Source organism: Thunnus albacares, chromosome 2, assembly GCF_914725855.1.
Source record: "Thunnus albacares chromosome 2, fThuAlb1.1, whole genome shotgun sequence".
Taxonomy (NCBI): Eukaryota; Metazoa; Chordata; class Actinopteri; order Scombriformes; family Scombridae; genus Thunnus; species Thunnus albacares.
In genome coordinates, this window is record NC_058107.1 from 17,110,605 (window position 1) to 17,134,988 (window position 24,384).

At 42.0% G+C, this 24,384-nt stretch overlaps 1 protein-coding gene across 6 annotated transcripts in view; it reads left to right on the forward strand.

Annotated features, from left to right (window-relative positions):
- The window catches only part of kiaa0825 (KIAA0825 ortholog), a 120,438-nt gene that overhangs the window by 80,061 nt on the left and 15,993 nt on the right, over window positions 1–24,384 (forward strand). The window contains exon 24 of one of the 6 annotated variants that reach the window (XM_044369208.1): window positions 19,815–19,883. The exons of the other annotated variants lie outside the window; for them this stretch is intronic. Coding sequence (XP_044225143.1) covers window positions 19,815–19,860 — 46 coding nt within the window. The 3' untranslated portion in view covers window positions 19,861–19,883. Of the gene's footprint in view, window positions 1–19,814; window positions 19,884–24,384 lie in introns of those variants that run through there. 6 annotated transcript variants of the gene reach the window in all.

A 24,384-nucleotide genomic window follows, 5' to 3' on the forward strand; every position in this document is an offset into this window, starting at 1 on the left:
CACCCTTATTCCTGACTGAGATGAGATGGTATTGGAGGGAGTGCTCACAAAATTTGGCTTGAGATTGCAGTAAATGAGGATGAAGAAATAGTCAGACTCAGAAATGAGGGGATACAGAGGGAGGGCAACAAGGGTTACCACAGGGAGCAGAGGAAGAAGGGGTGACAAGGAGAGTGACACGGATATTCAACAAAAAGGAGGCGAGACAGAAAGATGGTGAGTAGGTGGTGATGTGAGGAGACGAGTGGCAGGAGGTGAAAGAGTAGGAGGTGCGGTGCATAGGGCAAACTGATGGCATCATGTTAGAAAACCCCTCTCACAGTTTTTATTCAACTTTCACACAGTCAACTGGCCAAATCTATTTTTTTTTTAAAAAAAAAGTAAAAGAACACTTTTTCATTTTTAATCACTATATTGGAAATTCTATTTGATAAGTGTACTACCAGTAGGCTACATACAAAACATTCCTGAATTGGTGAATTTATATATTATTGTGGATTATAGTTTCTTCTTTTTTTCCTTCATTCATATTTCTCTACTGCTTTAAGTAGTATTCTCCTCCCACACTTCATTCATACAGTATCTGTACTTTTTGTCCAAGAAACTCTACAAATGATGAGGACACTGTGGACTGTGGTTGAATGCCCACTGATGAACCTGTTGATTTACAGTGTCAGTATCATTATGAGCACATTTGCATACAAAACAGGGCAGATAAACATATTTTATTCACAGAAACGTGCAGCACAAATTCTAAAATTTTAATAGTTCTACTTTCATTTTATATTCTGACATTAATTATGATATCATTACCCTGTTTTGGTAGCTCTTCAGATGTCTAACATATTGTACTGATTTGTTCTGGTTTGCATTGAGAATATTTGACTCATATATCTCAATAGAATAAAACATAACCATTGCAAAGGAACAGGAGGCTATGGGAGGCAGTTTGGGAAGTCCCCACCATGGTTTTTCACTGGGTAACACACACACTCAGCCTCATTTAGATGCAGAAGGCTGGGGCTGACGTCTAGCATCAGGTCTCACAATAATTATTTTAAATTGCTACGTGGAACACAGGTCCTGGTGGGATATATTACCTCTACTCTAACCAGAGATGAATTTCACCCTGCACATACATACACTACAACCTTCTGGCTTTTTATATATTTATACACAATATATTTGTCCGCGTGCATGTTTGTGCATGAGGTCACAAACACACGTGTATGCTTGCATTTGTGCCTGCACTCTCGTGTGTGTGTGTGTGTGTGTGTGTGTGTGTGTGTGTGTGTCTGAAAGTACACAGAGCGAGTGGGTGTTCTTTATCTCTGTGTCAGTGTAATGTATATATTTCAAGAGAGTCTAGCATTAATTTTTTACATGTTGAGACAAGGTCATATGACTGCATCTGTATGCTTATGTATGTATATATGTACAACTGTGGGGATGCTGCATTGAGTGGATGGGCTGTGACTGCCCATCTATATAAGTGGTTATTTTGATCAGGCATCTTGATTCCCTGCAGACCTGAGCACCTACACAACTGTGTACATGCAAACACACACACACACACACACACACACACACACACACACACACACACACACACACACACACAAATACACACTGCCTGACATGATGTAGACCCAGTTTGTTTTGTTGTATACAGCACTGCCTCCATGTCCCTGTCTCCTTAGACTACATCCTGTTTGATTAGGTCAATTGGTATAAGGTATAAGTATATATGTGGGTACTTCTGTGCAGATGTAATTCCTGTCACCCTCACTCTGAACTTTTTTTAACCTTATTTTCTACTGCTACAATCAACAACAGGTAGTTCTGCTTTGCATGTCACACTAATCAGATAAGAGGGTTGAAGTACATTGATAAGCACCGAAAATACAATTTAAGACCACTGATTATAGCTAGAGAATTCTAGGTAGCTAATTGTTCTTTTTAATGTGTACAGCACTTAGCCTATAAAATATCTCCTAACTAAACAGGAGAAAAATTAAATAAGTGCTGACATAATGAAATCCTCTACCTCCTAACCACTACTGATGTTTGAAATTTTCAGCAGTAACAAAACAATAATCAGAATAGTTGCATTTTGTTTATTTGGTCTGCAAGTGTGTGTGTATTCATTACTTGTTATATTTAGCCACAAGTGGACATACTAGAAAATGCCATGTCTATTATCTAACTACAACTGAGGATTCAAGTATGCAAGTGACACTAGCACTCCTGACAATAAAGGTGGCATACTGTCAATGCAGGGCAGAGAGGAAGTAATGGTGTGAGGTATATACAGATTTAACACTCATAGTCCTCATGAGGCAAGATGTACAGCTTCATAAAATCAACAGAGAGAGAGTAGAATTACAGAGTTAGAGAGCAAGATGCATTCCTTCCATATCCTTGCATTTCTTCATCCTTCCCTCCATCCCTCTCTTTCTCTCCCTTCTTTAACCCGCACCTGAACCTGTCAGCTCTGTATTGCATAGAATTTTCCGGCAGCTCTTCGACATCTCACTCTCGCCCTGCCTGTCAAAGACCGCTGAGGGCAGAGAGAGAGAGAGGATGTACTGATGAATCCTCTCACAGAGCAGAGAGTTCACCTCTCAGGTAATCCTATAAAAAGCCAAGGTGAGATGCTCCTCTGCCTCCCGCTCATTATAGCATCTTTACCCTGCACCGCAGCCACTGCTCTCTTCCTAGAGGTATATTGGGATGGTGGTGCAGGGGGGTTGGGGGAGTGGGGGGGAGTTGGGCAGGCGGGGGCAAAGAGAGAGAGGAGAGGGAGACCTTCTCACTATGCACACAGTGCTCGCACGTTGCACCGCATGCACCACATCTGTTAGACTTTTTTGTACCTCTCCTTCTTCTCCCTCTCTATCCTCTTTCTCTTTCTCGCTCTATGTCCCTCCCTCCCCTCCACTCCCCTCTCAGTTCCTTTTTTAATCTTTTATTCATAGCTTAGCAGGTGATGAAAAATTTATGCCCTGAGTCTGGCATTGAAATAAATGCAAAACGAAAACAGAAGCAGTTTATACTGACAGTCTGAATATCTCTATCTAGAACAAGGCTGCTCGCTGCAAATCAGGAAGCCTGGTGCTCTCCTGTTAACTCCGCTGTGTAAATGATGCTTTGTGGCTTCCTGCGAAGCCAGAAGATTAGTGTGTTTTGTTTTTCCCTCTACTCTCCTCCTGTCATCTTACCAGAGGGGAGGGAAGTGGGCACTTTTTTTTTTGGGCACTATATCCCAATTCTTTTCAGTAGCCCCCCACCCCATATCCACTCACCCACCCAGTCACCCCCTCCCCCCACCACCACCACCACCACCACCACTGACTTGTTTTCGGGTAGCCGATCAAAGTGGGCAAAGTGTTAGATTTGTTGTTCTACATGGTGATTGTGCGTATTCTCAGGTGTATTCTCAAGTGTTTGTGTGTATGTGTGTATGTGTGTGTGTAAAACTCACTTTAGCAGGAGCTCTAAAGTCCCCAGCGTGGCTTAAAAACATATCCACCCACACATACAGACACACACATACCAGTTGGCCCTTACGGCTTGTAAGAGGGACTATCCCTCTCTTTGGAAGTGTTACACAGAGGCTAACTCTCCCCGCCAGCGCTGGCATATTGCTGCTGTTGGTTTTGGAAGTGGTACCCCCCCCCCACCCACCCCCTCCTCCCCCCCCTCCCCCTCCTCCCCCATCTCCACCCTTCATTTTAAATCTCTGTGTTTTATGAAACCCGACCAAGTGATCTGTAAAAAACTATTTACGCAATAAAAAAAACAGCTGTGTTAGTGAATATGCATCCGGCAAAAAGTTGTCCAATCTTTCCAGTGGGATTGTTATTAAATGTGTAGCGACCTCATGCTTTGTAACTGCGGTTTTGTGTGTGTCTATCTGAGTGTGTGTGAGAGAGAGAGAGTAGGAGCATGCACATAAACATGACTGTATGTGTTTGTATGCACACTTGCATGTGTGTGTGTGTGTGTACGGCGCGTTGTGAAGTCCTGCTGTCAGCTGTAATGATGTGTTGTGGTAGAGTGCTGAGAGCGGAGAGGCCGGTTTGGCCTCGGCCATGGATCTAACTACTGATCTGATACTCTCTGACAGCCAGGGAGAGGGAGAGAGACAGATATAGAGATGGAGGAGGGAGGGTGAGGAGAGAGACCTGATTTAGGGCAGAGAGGAGGGATGGAGAGAAGTTAGGGCCTAGAGAGAGAAAGAGCAGTCAATGAGGAGAGAGGGATGAAGGACATGCCAGAGCTAAAAGAAGAGGAAATTCCTCTACACATATATTCATAGTTATGTCTAATGAACCATTTGAGGGTTAATATATGTTTTGGTGCACACATACTGTAATTTTGGTCGCTGATATTAAAGCAAAATAATATTGCTTGTAGGACTTAAAATAGTCCAGCTACAGCAAGGCATGTTCCTGTGGGAATTATCATCAAGGCATTTTTTTTTTGCATTTGTGTGTGTGCATGTTTCTATGAGAGTGTGCGTATGTGTGTGCATATGCATGGATGTACTGTATGTGTGCGTGTCCCTGGCCCTGCCCCAGTGCCACAGTGCCAGTTGTTGGCAGAGCGTGGCAGTGTGTAGCGAGGACGAGTCGCCCAGCAATTAAATAAAGATCTCTAATTGGCTGCTTCATATTAGGGTCAGCAGCTGGAAAGAGAAGAGAGGTTTGTCACATGCACTTTCACACACTCATAATACGCACATGTGTACACATGGGCTACACGCGCGTATGTTCACACTCATATACTCACATACACAAACATGCACAGCTCCTGAACAAAATTCAATTATTAATGGACTGATTGCTCGAGTGGAGCTTCTCTGGGAATCTGAACCTGCCACACTGAATAAAATAAAACCACTGCTTTACATTTTCATTATACCAAACCGTGTTTTAAATTGCAAATGCGTCTCAGAAACCCACCGTTGCCCCTCCCTCCTCCCCTCCCTCTCTTCCCCCTTTTCCTTGCTGTCTCACTACAGCAACCCTCTCCTCCTCCTTGTCCCTTTCCTCACCAGTTACACGTATCCATGCATGTGCACGTGCACACACACACACACACACACACACACACACACACACACACACACACACACAAACACACACATACACATGCATGCATTCAGATTTTACTGCTGTGGCATGTGTGTACAGCCACCATTAAGCAGTCTTATTAAAGGGAAAGACTGTGTGTGTTTGTGAGAGAGCAGAGTTGTGTGCATGAGGAAGTGCTTCTGGGCCGCGGTGGAGCTCCCTCGCTTATTTGCAATCAGGTCAGACAGACAGCACAGCCACATACACCACTGTCACCTCCCTCTAGACTTCTCTCCCTCTCTCCCCCTCTCTTCCATCTCTCTCCCACCCCCCCTCTCCGCCCCCCCACTTCTGTGTTTTTCCCAGCACCAGTGAAATAGCACATTTTGTCAAGAGTTGGATATCTCAATTATCTCCCTCGTAATACTGAGGACATTCCTCTTTGTTTCGCCAACTCACTCACTCTGTCTCTCTCCCGTGCTCTTTCTGTGTCTCCTCTTCCTCTACTTCCCCCGTTCTCAAATGTCCATCTCGAATTTGCCTCTATATATTTCATCCTCACCTTAGTTGCCCTCATTCTATTGCACATGCAGCCAAAATGATGATTTCACAGTGCCCATGTGTGTCCTCATGTGGCTGGGTTTTGTTTTCACATCTGCCTCTTTTTTGTGTGTGTGTTCAACCTGTGTTCTTATTTTAAACCCATGAAGGTCCAAGTTGCTCATTGCAGTTACATTTTGGTTTACACTTCCAGGAGATCACTTGGTAGTGAAGTTATTAACGTATGAGTTTCTGTCGATGGCACTTTTTTATTCCTACAGCTGTGCTGCAAATTCTAACCACCTATTTCCTCTTATGTTTATTTCAATCAAACTGCTGTTGCTGCTGCTGAAAATTTAAAATGCATGTCCTCCTGTGCACTGGAGGAATTTTCTCCTGAAAGACTGGCCTGCCACCAGATGTTTGCAACAGTGAAAGTGAAAGAAGAGTAGAGAAAATGAAGTGTCCATGAGTTGAATCATTATTGTGTTATATCACTCCGCAATAGGTAGCAAGATGGAAATGTATTTACCGGAAATTGTGGAAGACTATTACTTTGAGTACACATCTTTCAAACATTCTTGCTCTTGCTGTATGCACAGTATATGTAGCTCAGCTTCGTCTCAGTAATGGTGATAAGCCAGCACTAACAGTACAATCACTCCACTACACCTTGTGTGTACTGTACATGTACAGCAGGTATCCTCTGTTATCTGCAGGTAATCTCACAACGCAAGCTCACACAGCTGCTTCTGTTATTTCTGAAAGTCGCTGGTGCAAGTGTGTGTGTGTGCGTGTGTCTGTCTGTGCAAGTGTGCTAGTGTGCTTCACTGTATGTGCATGTGTGCTTGTGCTCATCAGTAAGCGTGTGTGTCTATGTGCTTCATTTTTATGCACACCTCTCTCTCTGTGCTTTTTCTTTGTGCTGCTCCTTTTTTCATTTGTGTGTATTTTACTGTTCATTTGCCTTCCTCTGTGTGTGTGTGTGTGTGTGTGTGTGTGAGAATGTAAGGGCGAGAGAGAGAGAGAGAGAAAGAGAAACTGGAAGCGGTTATGGAGGGTGCAGAGAGGCTCATGGGACTTGTGCTAAGGGCCATAGTATCACTCTACTGTCTCTCAGGGCACATTGTTTATGCATGGGGCCACATATGCAAGAGGCACAGACACTCATTGCATACTCCCAGAGAAAGTATGTGCGTCTCTGCGTGTACCTGTGTGCATACAAAAGTGCGTACAGTATGTGTGTATGTAGGCTTACATGCTTGCTTGTTTATGTTTTGAAGTGTGTGCATGTGTGTTTTTCTTTGTGCATGTGTATGCAAGAGGGGCTCCTGATGCCATTCTAGCCCACAGGCGGGACAGTGATCTCATCCTCTGGTCTCCGTCTCTGACGTGTCAGCACCCTGCCGGCCATGTTGTTCACCTTCACACTGTTTCTCTCTGCTCTCTGGGAACCTGTTCACACACAAAACGCATACACTTTTGCATATGTGTGTGGTTGTATGTTGGTGTGTGTTTTTTAGAGTTTGATTTTGTGTATGTGAGTTTGCCAGTCAGACAAGTGGAAGGTCAAGTACTTATGGCTGCTATCTCCCCCTCCCTTCTGTCTTCTCCCAGAGAGAAACAAGCTTGTGCCAGATGTCCTGTTAACAATCACCCCTCGGTCCTTCCTGACTTCTCCTCCATTTCTCTGTCTTTTCATCCCGCGTTCCCTCATTTAATTAACTTCTTCATCCAGTAAAATGCTGTGACAAGTGCCCTGCTGCCTGTATCCTGGTTTCTCACACATTAATGAACACATTACTGAGCCAGCGTATGGTATGCTCCCTCCTTCGTCTCCGCCATAGGAAGTGGATTTTATGATGGTCATTTTTGCCTATTAGCACATCTATGCACTCACACATGTACACATACACTCTTAATCTGTTGTCTGTCTGTCTGTCTCTCACAGCTTCAGTGCAGTGATTCTTAGACTGATATCATACTCATGGCAGTGTGTGACTTTTACGTAAAAGAAGCTTCACAGTATCAGCTGTATAGCTTTATTGATGTAACATGCGGAGTGGTAAACTTTGAAGTGATTATTTTTCTTTACTTTGCTTAATTGATTATTGGAAACCAACTTGTAAAAAATATAATAAGCTGTTATTTTAGGAATAGATTTATTCACTCACTTTATAAATAATTTGTTTGTATGTTTGTATGTAAACTGTAGTTGACAAAAACATTAATAATGTCATGTCAAGTTTTAAAAACACATACTGCATATTTACTTGCATGCATCCTTTAAAAATAAAAAGAATACCCCTAATTAGAATACAATCAAATTAAATTTGAAACATCTGGTTAAGGCATTAAAGTCATAGACTTCAGAGATGGAGCACCAGTCACTGGCATGAGATGCCATGAGGTAGTCATATCTGAGCTACTACACTCTTATGTCATAATCTGTCTGGCCCGTGGCCAATCCACCTCCTCACCTTTCATCTTAATACATATCATAGAAACTATCTGTGTATGTGCTGCATTGATGTTGCAATGCATCATGAAATGACATTTCTCTTCTGAGAGCATCTGTCAGGAGTGGCTTTGAAAGAAATGTGTCATTGCAGCCTTGACAACAAGGTGGCACTCTGCACTAAGACAAATCCCCCAAGGCCTTTCTATCCCCCAGAGGACACCTTTACCCAGTGAGAAACTGAGGGAAACAAGGAGAGGGAGAGGCACTGACAAACAGAAGGAAAAGAAAGACTGAGAGAGACAAACATAGAATAAGAGAAAGAGACTTGTGCTCACCTGTGCTCTTCTGTGTCTGTGTACTGTTTCCACACACTCTGGTTACAATTTGGCCTAGTATCTTGGAGGTCTACATTAACCTTTGTGCTCATGTCTCATAACTGTGTCTACAAAGTGTATGATAAGCAGTTTTTTCCCCTTTTTGGTCAATGAAGAGCGTGTAGCAACACTAAATATCCTATGCTTAAGAAAGTTCAGAATTAGCAGGCTAATCTATCTAAGACATACCAACTGGGAATATGCTTTGTCCCACATAAGCTTTGAAAGTGTTTTTATTGGGTTAACACTTGTAGTAAATTCATTTTTTTTATTGTTTTAAATGTTATAATCAGGTAAGGTGGAAAATGTTGAAACAATTGAGTTTAGTCAGAGACAGAGGGCTTTTTAAGTGAAGAAACCTTCTAATGATATTCATAGAAAAAGAACTGTTTCATTTCAAGCATTTCCTCACACTTCAAAAATTCAGCTTGGAATGAAACAGTTGACAAAACAGGTCTATTAAACACTATTCTTTTAGGAAGTGTTTAATTGACCTGTTTTGTCAAGGAGAATAAAAAGCATCACTCTAGGTGAGTTTTTGTGCTGTGCATTTTTATATGAGGTCTGTGTGTCTCTCTGTGTCCGTGTGTGTGCAGCATGTCACTTCCTATCCTGTAAACAGAGTCCAGGTAGCAGTGTGTGAGGGTGCTGTTCTCACTGGAAAGAGATCACTGGCAAGTATGCCCAAAGCCATCTGCACCAGACCTCAGACTGCAACATCTGTGATACTCACACACACAAGCACACACACACAAGCACACACATACACACACACTGGGGCCATCACCATCCCATGAGGAGTACACACTTCTATGCTGTGATGTAGCTGTCATATACTGAGCATATGGCGCTAACCCTTCCCCCCAAACCTTAAGGTCCAACGTCAGATGTGACAAGCTATGTAGAATTAGTCTCAATTCTTCTTCGTAATAAAGGGTAGTTATTCACATTATGCTGAGGTCACTCTCATAGCAACTGTCAAATTAGGGCGCATTTTGATTTGATTGCCCAACTACGTGCAGGGAGAGGCAATGATGAGTGATTTTCAGCCTGCGGTTCAATGAAGGCTGATTTGTAATGGCTATGTTGAGTTTAGTCGATGGTTGAGGTCATCCAAAACTTGTTCTCCCACGCTCAGTGTTATTATGATACGTCAGAACATGCAGCCGATAACAGATGTGTGCAGTAATTTCTCTCTTATTTAAGACTCAGTGACTGACATGTCTATACACTAAATACAACCACAGTATCTAGAATGGTTATATAGTTAAGTGATGTGAATCGAATAACATGTAATTTTTCATGTTGGATGTATTTTGAACTCTGTTTATATTATAGTGTTTGTTTCGTTTTACAAATACAAAACATATCAGTCCTCTGAAATGATAAAATTCTCCTTAGTGAGCAGTAATCTGACCCAGAAATATACACAAGCCTGACTCTTTGGCCAGCACATATCAAAGTGTCATCGTCAGTCCGACAATGTTTATTTCACCACACTTTCAGAATGTAAGCTCTGTTGCAGGGCTAAACCAGAACTATGGCCTTATACATTATTTCCATAGTAGATGTGTGTTGAAATCTTTTTTTTTTTTTTTGTCAGTTTGTTGTTGGCATGTGCCACCTGCATTATCCCACAAAGTATCAAAAACGTTAATGGTGTGTGTGTGTGTGTGTGTGTGTGTGTGTGTGTGTGTGTGTGTGTGTGTGTGTGTGTGTGTGTGTATGTGTGGTGGCCAAGGGTGTATAGTAGACTGTCAGACAAAGACTAATCACCTCGCTGTAATAGTGATTGTATATTTGAGGGCTAATTTCTCTGCCGCTTTAAGGGTTGATTTGTCTATTACCAAGATCCATTGTTAGGCTTTTCCACTATTTAACTGTGATCACTATTATTAGGACATCGTCTATTAATCAATAAAAAGGTTTTGATTATTCTCTTGACTCCAATAAGACTACAACTGTAGCAACAAGAGGAAGAGTTGTTATCACTTCTAAATGTCAATGTAAGCTATCATTTCATTGTACAACCATTTTGCCTGTTTTCCTTTTAGATTTTCTGCCCCTTTTTAATCTCCTGGCTAACTTCATTAGCCGCTAGAATTCAATAACTCTTCCTTATCCTTACACAGTACATACTCACCAGCCATCTTTCATTAGCTATCACTTAGAACCAGAGCAAGTCTCTAGTATGGATGTCTGAATCAAGTTTTTTTGCTCATGAACTCATCTAATATTGAGTATCTGCCAAGTCCCAATATGATATTTACATTTTCCTACATAAAACATCTTCACAGTGCAGGCATAAATTAAAGTACCTGAGTAAGCCTGCATTAGAAACTATAGCTTGCATCACAGCTTTCCTATAATGGTCACTTATAGTGTTTTGTACAGTATAGTGTGGTATAGTTTTTTATGTACTGTATCTGTGGAGAGGGTAGTTTTAGTCTGGTACTATTGTGGCTGGAAGGTTTGGGCAGGATTTGGACAACCTATCATCATCCCCAGCATGAACAAAACACTAAGGTTCAAATGAAGTTTTTAGCCAACAGCAACACCTGCAAAATGTTGCTGAAATAGTCACAAAATGCCAATTTTTTTAAAGCCAAATTGGCTGTGCTCCCATGGCTTACCACAACTGTCAGTGTGTATATCATTAGTCAAAACTCCTGGCTGCAGTTTATTTATTACAAGGAATAAGTTGCTGTGTTTTAATACATCAAGCTTTATGTAACTGATACCAATCAATTAATGATAAAATTAAATATCCCTGTCTTATAGATCAACTCAGGAACTCTCTTGCTTCTAGTCAAAATTTTCGACTTTGCTTTTTACCCACCTTACCATCTGTGTGTTTGATGGTGAGGGTCCAATCCTGTCTCAGTGTTTACCACTTCACCCCCCTTTTCCCTCCTTCTCCTCCTGCTCTTCAGCCTCCCCCTTCTTCACCCCCACCCCCAACCCCACTCCTCTAAAAGTGAAAGTGCTGATTGCTTTAAAAGACCATACAGACACGTTGGCAGCCATTATCTATGGTTAGAGAGGACCAAGTAGAGAGCCAGGCCTTTTATCCTGACGACTCCGCTCCCTCCCTCCCTCCCCCCTGCTGGTTTGTGTATGTCAAAGCTGCGTAATTTGGCCCAACGTATGGCCCAGCGTGCCACAGTTAATGAGGGGCTGTTTGAGAGTTAAATGCACATGAATAATCATCAGGGAGCTGAATCTACAGAGGAAAATAGAGAGATTTGAATATCAACACATGCATAGCAGGTCTGGACGACTGAGTGATCAGAGACAGACAGTGTATGGAGACATGTAATGGTAACTGTGCTACAGGCCAAATATCAATATGAAGGGCCGAGTCAGAATGTTCGGTTCAACCAGTGAGCATTTACATGTTTCCTCATGTCTGAGTACACAGAGCTCTTTCTATACATGTATTAATACAGTGGATGTATATGGCCATGTATGTGTGTGTGCACATGTTTGGATAAAGTTAGATTTCACACTAATTATTCACATTAGAATACAACAGAAGTGGAAAATTGTCTTTGGCCCATCCAGCAGTTCATTAAAACATCAAAACATATAGTACCAGTCATAAGTTTGGACACACCTACTCAGTCAAGGGTTTTTTTTTTAATTTTGTACTATTTTATACATTGTAGAACAATACTGAAGACATCAAACTATAAAAATAACACATATGAAATTATGTAATAAACAAAAAAGTGTTAAACAAATCAAAATATCTTTCATATTTTAGATTCCCCCAAGTAACCACTGTTAAGTTTGATGAAAGCTTTGCACACTATTGGCAATATCTCAACCAGCTTCATGTTTTAGTCACCTGGAATGGTTTTCCAACAGTCTTGAAGGAGTTCCCACATATGCTAAGCACTTGTCGGCTGCTTTTCCTTCACTCTGCAGTTCAACTCATCCAAAAATCATCTCAATTGGGTTTAGGTTGGGTGATTGTGGAGGCCAGGTCATCTGATGCATCACTCCATCACTCTCCTTCTTGGCCAAATAGCCCTTACATAGCCTGGAGGTGTGTTTTGGGTCATTGTCCTGTTGAAAAACACATGGTGGTCCCACAAAGCACAAACCAGATGGGATGGCGTGTTGCTGCAGAATATTGTGGTAGCCGTGCTGGTTAGGCGTGCCTTGAATTCTGAATGAAACGCCAACAGTGTCATCAACAAAGCCCCCCAACACCATCACACCTCCGGTGGGAACCACACATGCAGATACCATCCGTTCACCTTCTCTGCATCTAACAAAGACATGGTGGTTGGAGCCAAAAATCTGAAATTTAGACTCATCAGGCCAAAGTACAGATTTCCACTGGTCTAATGTCCACTCATGTGTTTCTTGGCCCAAGCAATTCTCTTCTTATTATTGGTCTCCCTCAGTAGTGGGTCCTTTGCAGAAATTTGACCCCGAAGGTCTGATTCACGCAGTTTCCAGTTGATGTTGAGATGTGTCTGCTACTTGAACTCTGGGAAGCATTGATGTGGGCTCTAATCTGAGGTGCCATTAATTGGCGATTTCTGAGGCTGGTAACTCTAATGAACTTCTCCTCTGCAGCAGAGGTATCTCTGGGTCTTCCTTTCCTGGGGCGGTTGTCATGAGAGCCAGTTTCATCATAGCATTTAATGGTTTTTGCGACTGCACTTGAAGAAACTTTCAAAGTTCTTAAAATTTTCCAGATTGACTGACCTTCATGTCTTAAAATAATGATGGACTGTTGTTTCTCTTTACTTAGTTGAGTGATTCTTGCCGTAATATGGATTACTACAGTAACCAAATAGGGCTATTGCCTGTATACCAACACTACACCAGTACAAGATAACTGATGGTCTCAAAACAGTGTGCAGAGCTGTCATCAAGGCAAACAGTGGCTACTTTGAGGAATCCAAAATATTAAAGATATTTTTGTTTAACACTTTTTTGTTTACTACATGATTCCATATGTGTTATTTCATAGTTTTGATGTCTTCAGTATCGTTCTACAATGTAGAAAATAGTAAAAAAAACAAAGAAAAACCCTTGAATGAGTAGATGTGTCCAAACTTTTGCCTGGTACTCTATGTACACACCATATAACAACAACACTGACAGCATGAATATGTTACTTCCCCAAAATAGCAACTAGTTCCTTTACCTGCGTACTTACTCTTAACTCAGTCGAGTGCCTACACTTTCTCTAAAGAGGAAATTATCACATGCAAAAGAGTATGAAATAATAGATGTTGAAATGTTGTTAAAAATAAATAAATAAATTTGTTGGTTGGTCCATTTTAATGTTAGTTGACAGTATAATTGTATTTTTAAGTGGAAAAAAAATCCCAGCACAACTTTTGAGTGAGCACTTTTGTCTCTCACAAGAGGAGTAGACTTCTGTGTGTTTTATTCAAGAGATGAGAAAATGTGTCTAGAATGGACTTCCAGTTAAACACTAAATAAAATAATATAAGCATGCTGCTTAGCAGTGCTGCTCTAGGACATGAGAATCCTCAGTGATGTAATTAGCTCTATTGAGTAGCTGGCATGGTGGCTTTTGCTGCTAAATGGGCTCTTGTTGACATGTTTGTAGGCTAGTCAGGTGTTTGTGTGGTTTGTGACAGGTATACGTTCAGATTTATCCGTGTGGGAAGTAAAGAGCATGGTTCTATATGCCCCCATTGAGAACAAACAGTATGTCCAGATATGAGAATGGAACTACAGATAACAAACTGGCATCTGCTTTACTGCTTTTCATCTTGAAATGGGTTTGAAATTTAGTGTATTGTTATGTTAACAATGTATGTTGACCCTTGAATTTAATTTTAGTTGCCTCCAAATTGCAGCAAGTCAGATGAACAAGAACTACAGAATCAAGGGCTAAGTACTGAATCCACATATTATCCAACTGCTGATTTACCACACTAATTAGACCATGCAGGGGTGTTTAAACACGCAGGGATCCCTGTGCTCCAACAAAGACCCACTCTGCCCAGCACCAGCTATCAGGGAGAAGGAGTGTAATGGTAGAAGTCAAAACAGGGCCATTCATTTGCTCTTGTTGAGCTAAGTGCATTCTTGGCTCACAGTCGGGGGGCATCGCACCAGACTGCGCTGCTAAAGCCAGAGAGCCCATTTGTGGAGGCAAATGTCACCATGTCACAACGCTCTGCATCTCTGCATCTTTCTCTCTCTGGCTGGTACCCTGCCGTGCCCTTCAGCTGTAACTCTTTCTCTGTGTTTACATCTGTCTCTCTCTCTCTCTCTCTCTCTCTCTATTTCAACCCATGTCTCACCCTCAACCCCCTCATCATCTCCATCTTTCTGTCTTTCAAATCAGTTGCTTCTTACCACTGAAGCTCTCTCTTTCTCCACATTGTATCTGCTTCAACAGCCCTCCAAATGTTACCCTCACAGCTCAGCTTCTATTGTGTCTACCTCTTTCCGTATCGCTTCTGGCGCTACCTTTTTCTTGCCAGTCATCATTCAGCCTCAGCTCAACTCTAAAGGCTGGTAGCTTTTTCATAACATTGTACTCTCTCTCACCCTCATTGCATTCATCCATTCTGTTTCCCCTGTCCTCTCTCCCTTTCTTCCGCTGTCAGCCAGTGGACATTTTCTAGTGTGTTTATAACACAGAGACTGAAGCTTAACTGAAGAAGAGTAATCAAGGCAAAGATGGAGAGTGATCTCCTTTATCCTTTATCCATCCCTCATTCCTTCCTTCTCTCCCTCGCTCTTCCTCCCATCCTCACTTATGTCTCACAGAGACTGTTCCATCTTTCCGGTACCTGTTTGCATTGCAACCAGAGCGAGCCCCTTGGTTTGCATGTTGCCACTCTATCACAAAACCAAACAGTGTGCGTGTGCTCTCGGCCTGGCAAAATGTTTTATAAGGCAGTAACCGCGTGTGTGGAGCTGCCAAGATAATGAATAGGCGACGCAGCTCATGCATGCTAATGTTATGTTGTAAGCAGTTTTGTTGACAAGTGCTAATACTTCTTTCATACTATCATCAAAAGCAGCTAATACAACAGCCATTACTCCACAGCACTCCATGCAAGACATGATGGATTGTGACCTTAATATAGGTTAGCCGAGTTTTGAAAGTTAAACAACCTGCAATAAATCACAGAATTATTACAATGCGCTTTAATTGGTTAAGGACTGTTTATTTCCTAAAGAGGTAGGAAAAATTGGGTTTCTGCACTTTTTAATTTGCAAAGTGCATTTTCATTACAAATGGCAGTTTAATATTACCCTCCTTTGTCATGCAAAATACGCAACACACTGGCAATCTATTAATTGGACAAAAATGCGGTGCCAGCGTAAATCCTCCTCCTCCCTCACTCTGTCTCTCTGTCTCTCTCTCTCTCTCTCTCTCTCTCTCTCTCTCCACCTCTCGGGTGGTAAGAGCTGGTAACATCTATCAGAACCAGAGACCAGGGAGACAAAGTTAAACACTCTCTCTCACTCCATGCCAGTCCTTGTACACTGATGAAAATACGACTAAACATAATACAAATAAACTCAAAATAAAGATGACAGGCCATTGTCTGCTCTATGTCAGTAGCTTATTAAAAGATAGTAAATATGAGGGACATGCTCGGTAATTATGCCTGCCCCCTGTTGGTTTTGGATTTCAGCTCTTCTTTACAGCAGCCACACATGATTCACACACCAGAGGATGAAGCTGTTGCTTCTTTTTTGCATTTAAAGAAACTACAAGCTTATTCCAACATGATAATAATAGGGTTACTATAGATTACATACACCCTATCGTATTATTAAAAAAAATCCCCATTATTTGTTCTACTTTTGATTTAAAAACTCTTGTGTGTTTTTGACTTTACTATAAATGCACTGTATCATATCATAACTCAGTCTGCATTTCATGGTTGCAAATATTCAAATTAAATGAGAAATCCATCCTGAAAGATTTTAGCATCATTAAAACAGCCATTGATTATGCACCTTGCATCTTTTCTGCATTCATTTTGTTGGTATGCTTTTTTATTCCCTCAAATTAATGTCTAAAGAGACATGTCCAGAGCAGCAAAATTAGAAATATTTCACCCATCTATAACATCAGCACATTTTCAGTGCAACATAATTAAAGAGCAAAGACTTTCTTTATAGTTCACAAGAGGAAATAGGTTTGCTGAGGAAGCTGTAGTGAATTTCCATTGGGTGCTCTGCCTCAAACAGGACGGCAATGTGTTTGTTTCCACAAAACAAATTCAAGGAAAGGCGGAACATCAGTTATTTAAAATTGGAAAAAAAGAAAATTAACCATCTAATTTCTTGATTATTCTGTCATTTTGGAAAACCTTTTTTTTTTTTTTTTTTTTTAACAAATAATGGACTGAAAATTGCTTTCATTTTTTTTACTATGTTTTCAGGGAACAAATATTGCATCTTCTTTCTAGAGAGAGTTGCAGTGGTATTCAACAGTCCTACAAAGAAAACCCCATCACTGTAGAGGCAGAGATACTAAAGTGACAGCAGCCCCAGTAGATCAGAATGCAATGCAGTCAGAAAACTAAAGATAATAGAAGGCTATGACTCTTGCTTCTCTGTATCAAATGCAACAAGTTTACACTTTGTCTCTGCAGGTGGTCAAAAATATTTCTATGAAATGTAGCAAACCAACTGAACTACAGTGATACCAGGAAGACTGATGACGTACAGTAAATTAAGCACCCTGCAGCAAAAAAGTAACACACATCATACCTTAATACAATGCAGAAATACTCCAAACATAAAAGAGTAATGATATTTAACAGCACAATATTTTTGTCTGATATATTCTCTTCATCCGTGCTTTTTTTTTACAGTGTGCATTCCGTTTGAAACATGTCTCGTGCTGTTGATTACAGAATTGCACTCTGTGCTATGGACTTGGTTGTAATGCTGGTGGTGTGGGCTTTTGAGCTTGATCCTATTGTGCAGTCATTATAAATTATTCTTAAAGTGATGGCAAGATGTCAAATGTAAAAACATGAGTTCCTTTAATTTACAGTGTGAATTTTTGATAGTGAGTTTTTTGGTACTTGCACATGCTGTATGTTCTTGTTCCTGACTTGTTTGACATGCATTCATTATGATATCCACGGTCCAACAAATCTCTATGTAAAGAGTGATTGGTCGGTTAAAAGCTGATTCAATTTTTTTCTCTGTGTTGAAGTTCACATATGGGTTAAAATTATATGAATCTTGAAAACTGAGACTAGAGTGGCGTATGACTCCCTGATGGCAACATTATAAGACGTTGCCAGCTGGCTTTGACAGGGTGCCACCCAGACATGTCACAGTGCTGTCCTGTGTCTCTAACCCCAGCCAGCACACACACACAACTCACACACACATTATATCCCCTCGAGGCCATCACTCACCCGTCATTCTTTGATGCCTCGTAGACCAATCAGGCGCCGTCTCATGAGACGCAGTGTCACACATTTAAAGATGCATGACAAAGTGCTCCTTGATTTCCCAGTGGCCACTGTCTGCAGCCTGCTCACGCTTCTAAACATGCATGTACGTACACACATATGTGCTCACACCCACAACACGCTGTCATATGTGATAGAGGATACATGTCAAAGGATATTACGTCAGCAGGTGGTGAAAGGATGTGAGTTCGGAGTAACTGGCAGTGTCTTGGGTCCATTTACAGCTGACACACAGTGAGAGAAAAGCAAAATTGTCAATAATTTAACTTTTATGACAGGATGTTTGTCGTTTACAAGCTAAATTAAAGGATTTTTAAACTAAGAATAACTTTTCAACCAAAACCTTTGTGCCAATGTAACACTCTAGCACTTTTCTCCCACTATACATCCTAGTTACAGTGTAATGCGGCAAACAAGGCCAGCCACTGGGCACTAAAAGCATGCGGCTTCGACTCATATAAGATGTGAGGCCATAACCACCCAGTCACCAGGCTATTTTAGACTGCTCTTGGTTTGGCTTTGGACCCCAATTCATTCTGCAGCAGGGAAACATCCACAGCCCACCAGCACGCCCCCACCAATGGAGAGAAGCTTCTCTTTGATGTTGACATTTTCAAACAAGGAAAAAGCTCTGTGGTTGACCTGTGTTCTCTCTTTCTCTCCCCCTGTGTTTTTCTCTGTGTGCCTCTCTCTCTTTCTCTTACTTTTTCTCTGTCGTGTGTGTGTATATTGCATTGAGCCAGGCTAAATGATGGGGCCTGTGAGATACTGCAGAATGGTTTCACTATTAGAATAGAGAGAGAGAGAGAGAGAGAGAGGAATTAGTAATAGCAGTAGTCTGTTCAAGTTGTACAGGTCTCAGTTACCTCCGCATGACCCACAAAAACAGTGATTTTGTTCAAGGAAAAGGCATTTTGGACCCATTACTCAAGCCATTGTGGTTGTGCACTCATATGAAACAAGGCGGAGATGTTGGGGGTAAAGGCGAGGAAAGGTATAGCACCAAAGCTCAATTGCAAACATAGCTTTTATGCTGGATGAAAGCAGAACTTCAATTGATGAGAGCTTTCAGGGTCCTGTGTATGGGTTGCATTGAAGGAAGGCATACAGTAATGTTACAAAACCATTTGTGCCACACTTTTGCACAATTACTGCCTTTTCTCTAAAAATGCGTTGTTTATAATAGGTGACTGAGACAACAATTGCACTGGAGGAGCTTTGAAGCTGTGAGCTCTGTAGAGAGTAGAGGCACAATGCAGCAAACATGTGACAATGAAGAAGAGCATAATCTTCATAAACCAACAGCGAATCACCATTTAACCGCCTTTGTGTGTCGTGTGTACGTTCATGAATAAAACTCTATATGTGCCTCTGTTTATAAATCTTTGTATTTGTGCAGATGTGTTTGTATGTGTGACTATTTTGGGGTTTGCCATTTTCAAACTAAGCACAAAGTGCAATGAGAAAGAAGTCCCTCCTCCCAGCAAACTTGGCTATCAATCCTAGCCATTTAGCGTATTCTGCAGTGACAGGGGCCACAACAGCCTGATGTTCTGACAGCAGCCGCTGCGAATTCACCAGCTTTTCTTAGCCAGCTATATGAAACAGTAATTGTTTGTGACACAAAGCCTGCACTTATCCAAAAACCAACACTGTCTTAGGCTTATGCGAGATAAATCAGTAATAAATCAATTTACCAAACCGTATATTCTGAGCTGGCTTTTCAAACCGGGTGTGTTTTGGTAATGGAGTAATCCTTTTTAATAGAAAATACACACACCCACGCTGTTCTTTTTACAGAGTTTGATGGATTAGCTTTTCTGCTGAATTCCATGGATGACATCCTGGAGTGGAAATCCAGGTGTGGTGATCCTGTTTTTTTTCTTCTTCTTTTTTTTCTCAGGAAGCTGAAAATTGCAGACTGGGTGGGTGATATGCCATCAAAATGATGAGAGAGAGAGTGAGTTGGAGACAGGCCCGTATGGCTGTTTTCATTATGGTTGTTGAAATGTTTGCTTGTTAGGGCAAATTCTTCATTGATATTTGGGTTGTGGAAGCACTAAATTGACTTGTCTATTGAGTATTGCATAGAGCTGAAAGGAAGGTTTCAATGTTTTATAAAAGTAAATATCAGGAACCACATTAAAAACAATTTATCGTTTAGTATGATTGCAATTACAGCTGAACTACTGTATGCCACTGTACAGTAGTTTTAGTGAGCTCCTAGATAATATTTCTATTTTTATTCATGCTCCTTTTACTAAGCTGTCATCTCTCACCCAATAGCCAGTATATTTAATCGTGTTTAATGCAATAATGCTGCCACTCTAACATGAATGATCCTCTTTCTGCCAATTAGCCAGAGAGGTGAAAAGTTGAAATGGTTCACAGCGATGGCTTCCTACAATAGGATTCATCACCTCTCAGCTATTTGTCTTTCACTCCCCTCACCCTTCCTTTTGTGAATTGCTTCACCTTACCACTTCATCCTCTCTTTCAAAGATCCACATCCATGGGTGGGGATGGGGATCAGGTGTAGCTCAGGTGTGCTGCAGACAAAGGCGAGGAGAGTGCAAGTGAAGCTACTGTGACTACATCTATTTATCTCCAGCCGCCTGTGGCTAAAACACTGGCTGCGGCAGCTCCATGCTGTTTTCTTTAACCAATCGCAAGGCGTGACGTCGGAAAGTGAAAGTACCTGCAGCCACGTTCCGCCCGGCCTCCGGCATGACAGACAAGCCTGTCATTGAGCAACATGAAACACCTGGTTAGGAAAAGCAGTCGGCCAAAACCAGGATTGGTGGCGTGTTTTACTGCTGTCTGAATCAGCTATTTGTTGTTTTGTCTTTCCACTTTGGATTAGGGCCCATAAAGAGAATAGGGATGGTTGAACTCCATCGGTGGGTTCATCTCTTTGTGTGGCACCTCCTGCATCCAGAATTTGACTTACAACTCAGCTGCACACAGGCGGGTGCGTTCACTCACTCGTGTGCTCCATTACAGTACCAGCAGACTGATGCACAAGTAGTTGAAAAGGCACATAGCCGGACATGCACATACATACATACGTGTCAAAAGTATATGGGAGCTATACTGACTCACTTCAGTCTCTCTGTCACACACACACACACATTCACGGAGGAAAGACACAGCCGCCTACTGAGACACCCTTTCACACACTTTATACCTAGATAAGATCACTACCCTGAAGATTTATAGATCTTAATAGACATTCCTCTCAGTGCCCTGGATGGGATGTCAGAATTGATGGCATGCAGACTTTTATTACCTGGTATGGTGTGTGTAATTAGGTTAAATAGATGGGGTTGGACACGCATGGTAAAGGCTACATTTCTCACCCTGGCTGGATTTATTGGCCACGCTCCGCTCTCCGAGGTCTGCTCTAATGCACTCATTTGCATGGGGGCACATGTAGCTGATGTGTGTGTTACTGTTACGTCAACTGCTAAGCACAATGACAAGGGCCGGCTTATGAATAGTTTGGTTCAGTGGTTGGCAACGGCCTGGCCCGCCAACTGCCTATTAGCTATGATATGAAAGCTGCCTGGCAAGTGTTAGATTGATACTTGACACGTCGAACAAAGCTCATTGTCATTGTAATTACTATACGTTGAGTCTTAATTTCATGGTCGTCCATATTGCCAGCGTGATAGGGCTGTCTGTTACTTACATCTTCAGTAACAGCTGTCTATTCAGCCAGTGTATCCATCCGCCTTTCATATGTTCAACAGTCTCAGAAATAACGACTTCATAATGACTATAATCACTTCAGATGTAATTATAATGCATAGCCATTGGTACAATTAAACAGTATTTTCTGAAGAAACATAACACTTTTTTTCTTCCTCCAGATGTCCAATCAAGTGTAAATCACAGATAAACTAATAGCAGAGGACTATATGTGTTATGACCCGTTCATTGAATAGACTTTAAAAGGAATCACTTTATACCAGTTACTCTGTCATTTGCTGGAGGGTCCATCCCATCTGTCTGTTAAGGACAAGCTGATAATGAAGTGTATTTGATAAAGTAAGTTGATAATGAGAGCTAGCCAGCCAGCAGTAATGACAGTGTAAGAGTGGAGACAGTGGCAGTAGCCTGCAGTGGTGGATGTTACTGTTCAGACTTTTCTGACCTTCACAGATTCCAGTTTCCCCTCCAATACCCATCATCAGATTGAATCATTGTGGAGGTGTGTGTGCTTGTGCATTTGTGGGTGTGTGTGTGTGTGTGTGTGTGCCTGTGCAATACAGCAGGATGATCTCATTCACCAAGGTCTCCCCCTCCTAGTTTGGGGAGAACAAAAATAATCTTGCAAAGAGGGACGTTCGCATTCACACGCATTCATGCACACAACCTGCCTCTGACTCCAAGGCCAGGCAATTGGCTTGGAGCAGCTGAACCATGTTACTCTACACACACACGAACACACACACAGGCTCAGACTCCCATTTCCTTGAACCTGGCTACTTGCCTGTGCATCAGGACGAGTTCTGTAAACCCTCCATTGGGATGTGGGATGCATAGCAAAGCAATTTGTCTAATATCTCCTGCATCCTCTTTCTCTCTTTTCTATCCACCTACCTGTCTTTATTTTCTTTCTCTTTCATACACATGCATATTTCTCATCCTCATTCTCTTCCTGACTCTTTTTATTCCTCTCCGTTTTCATTCTCAACTACTACATGATCGCTACTTTCTCTCTCTTTCACCCTTTCTCACCCCCACCCCCCCACCTCGGGCTAGGAGACACCATAGAGGGGTCTGCTGAAGACAGGGCCCATTGACAGGCTAGAGTGGCAGTAACTTATTGTCTATTGATGGAGTGTGACAAATCATGTGGGAACGCAGGGGTGCGTGGCAGTGAGAGCCAGGGTGTTGAGTACGTGAGCGTGCCTGCATGTGCGCCTGCATCTCAGAGTGTGTGTGTGTGTGTGTGTGTGTGTGTGTGTGTGTGTGTATGTGTGTGTGTGCCCGCATGTGTGCCTTTTTGTGTCTATGCATGCGTGTGTGTTTGTGCGTAACGTCTGAGTGTGGGGCAGGCGGGCATAGCCGGGACCCTTCACAGCTCATTTAGCCCAAATGGGGCCACCTGGGTGGTGAGGGAGCTCAGCGGGGTGGCCCTGGCACTCTGGAGCCCCGCTGACAGCCCCCAAATATAGGGGCTCCGTCGGCCTATTAATCAACACAGCCACCCTGACAAATCACCACAACTATGACCTAATGAGAGGGGGAGAGAGGAATGAGGGAAAGAGGTAGAGACATAATGGAGGAGGTGGAGGGGGCACAAGGAGTATATGGATGGAATTGGAGGGTCTGTAAGGATGGAGGCTAAGAAGTGACAGAGAGCGCAGAGGCTTAATGAAAAGGAAATGAAAGAAGGAGTAGTCTGACATTGCGACTGGCAGTGCGGGCCATGGGGGTAAGCCATGAGGTAATAAGAGGAGAATGCTAACACAGTTGTCATCCATAGCTGGTCTTCGGTTCTCCAGTCTTACTCACAACAAATCAATTGATTTGTTATGAAAGCCCAAATCATGCACTCCAAAATGTAACTGAGTGGATTAGCAAGCACCCGCTCAGCCCCACCAATTCTCCTTCACTGCAAAATAAATTAGGCGATGAATGCTTTCTAGACACTTTTTGCAGATGCTTCAGAGCAAATTAGAGGTAAGAAGACGTTTGAGTTTGAAAGCAAACAACATTGATGTATGTCTCCTTCTCTGGTTCCCACCCTGAGGTGAGCTAGCATCTAATCTCTCCACTACCAATCTCAGGTCCAAATCACATTAGTCGGGATCAGAGGTGAAACTAGAGCTTTTCAACAGCAGCCTGTTCTCACTAATGAACCCCCATGGCCATCCACTGCATATTACAGCCACACTGAGTGAGGGGGAGAAAGTTTTTGCAATAATCATTATGTAATTGCACAATGCCTGGGTTTCCATTGCCCTGACATTTCAAAAGCTCAATAGCAATATCTTTATGCTTCTCTATAGGGAATATGTTTGGAATGGCTATACTGTATATGATTGATGGTTTTCTGAGGCTAAGCAATCTACTTTATTGTAATTATATAGTGGTGTCTATCTGAAGTTTATACTATACAATATTAGTTTATTTGCAATGAATTCTGTGTTTTGAACTCAGATTGACTTGACTGACATTGATTGTGTTGGTTTAAGTGACCCAGCTGTTAAGTCACTCAATCAAGAGAATACAACCTCACCTCTCACCCACACCCAACACCACCACTACCACACGCACAACTACATGCACACCTCACGGATTGCCTTTTCTTTTCTTTCCTTTCTCAGTCAAGGAATCTTTACAAAATCTGCATCAAAGACAGAGCACGATTTTTCTGTGGCCAATTAATATGCAGCCTGCCACTAGACACTACTGTGAATATTCAAAAGCAGTACCTTCCTATTGACTTGTATTTGTCGGCT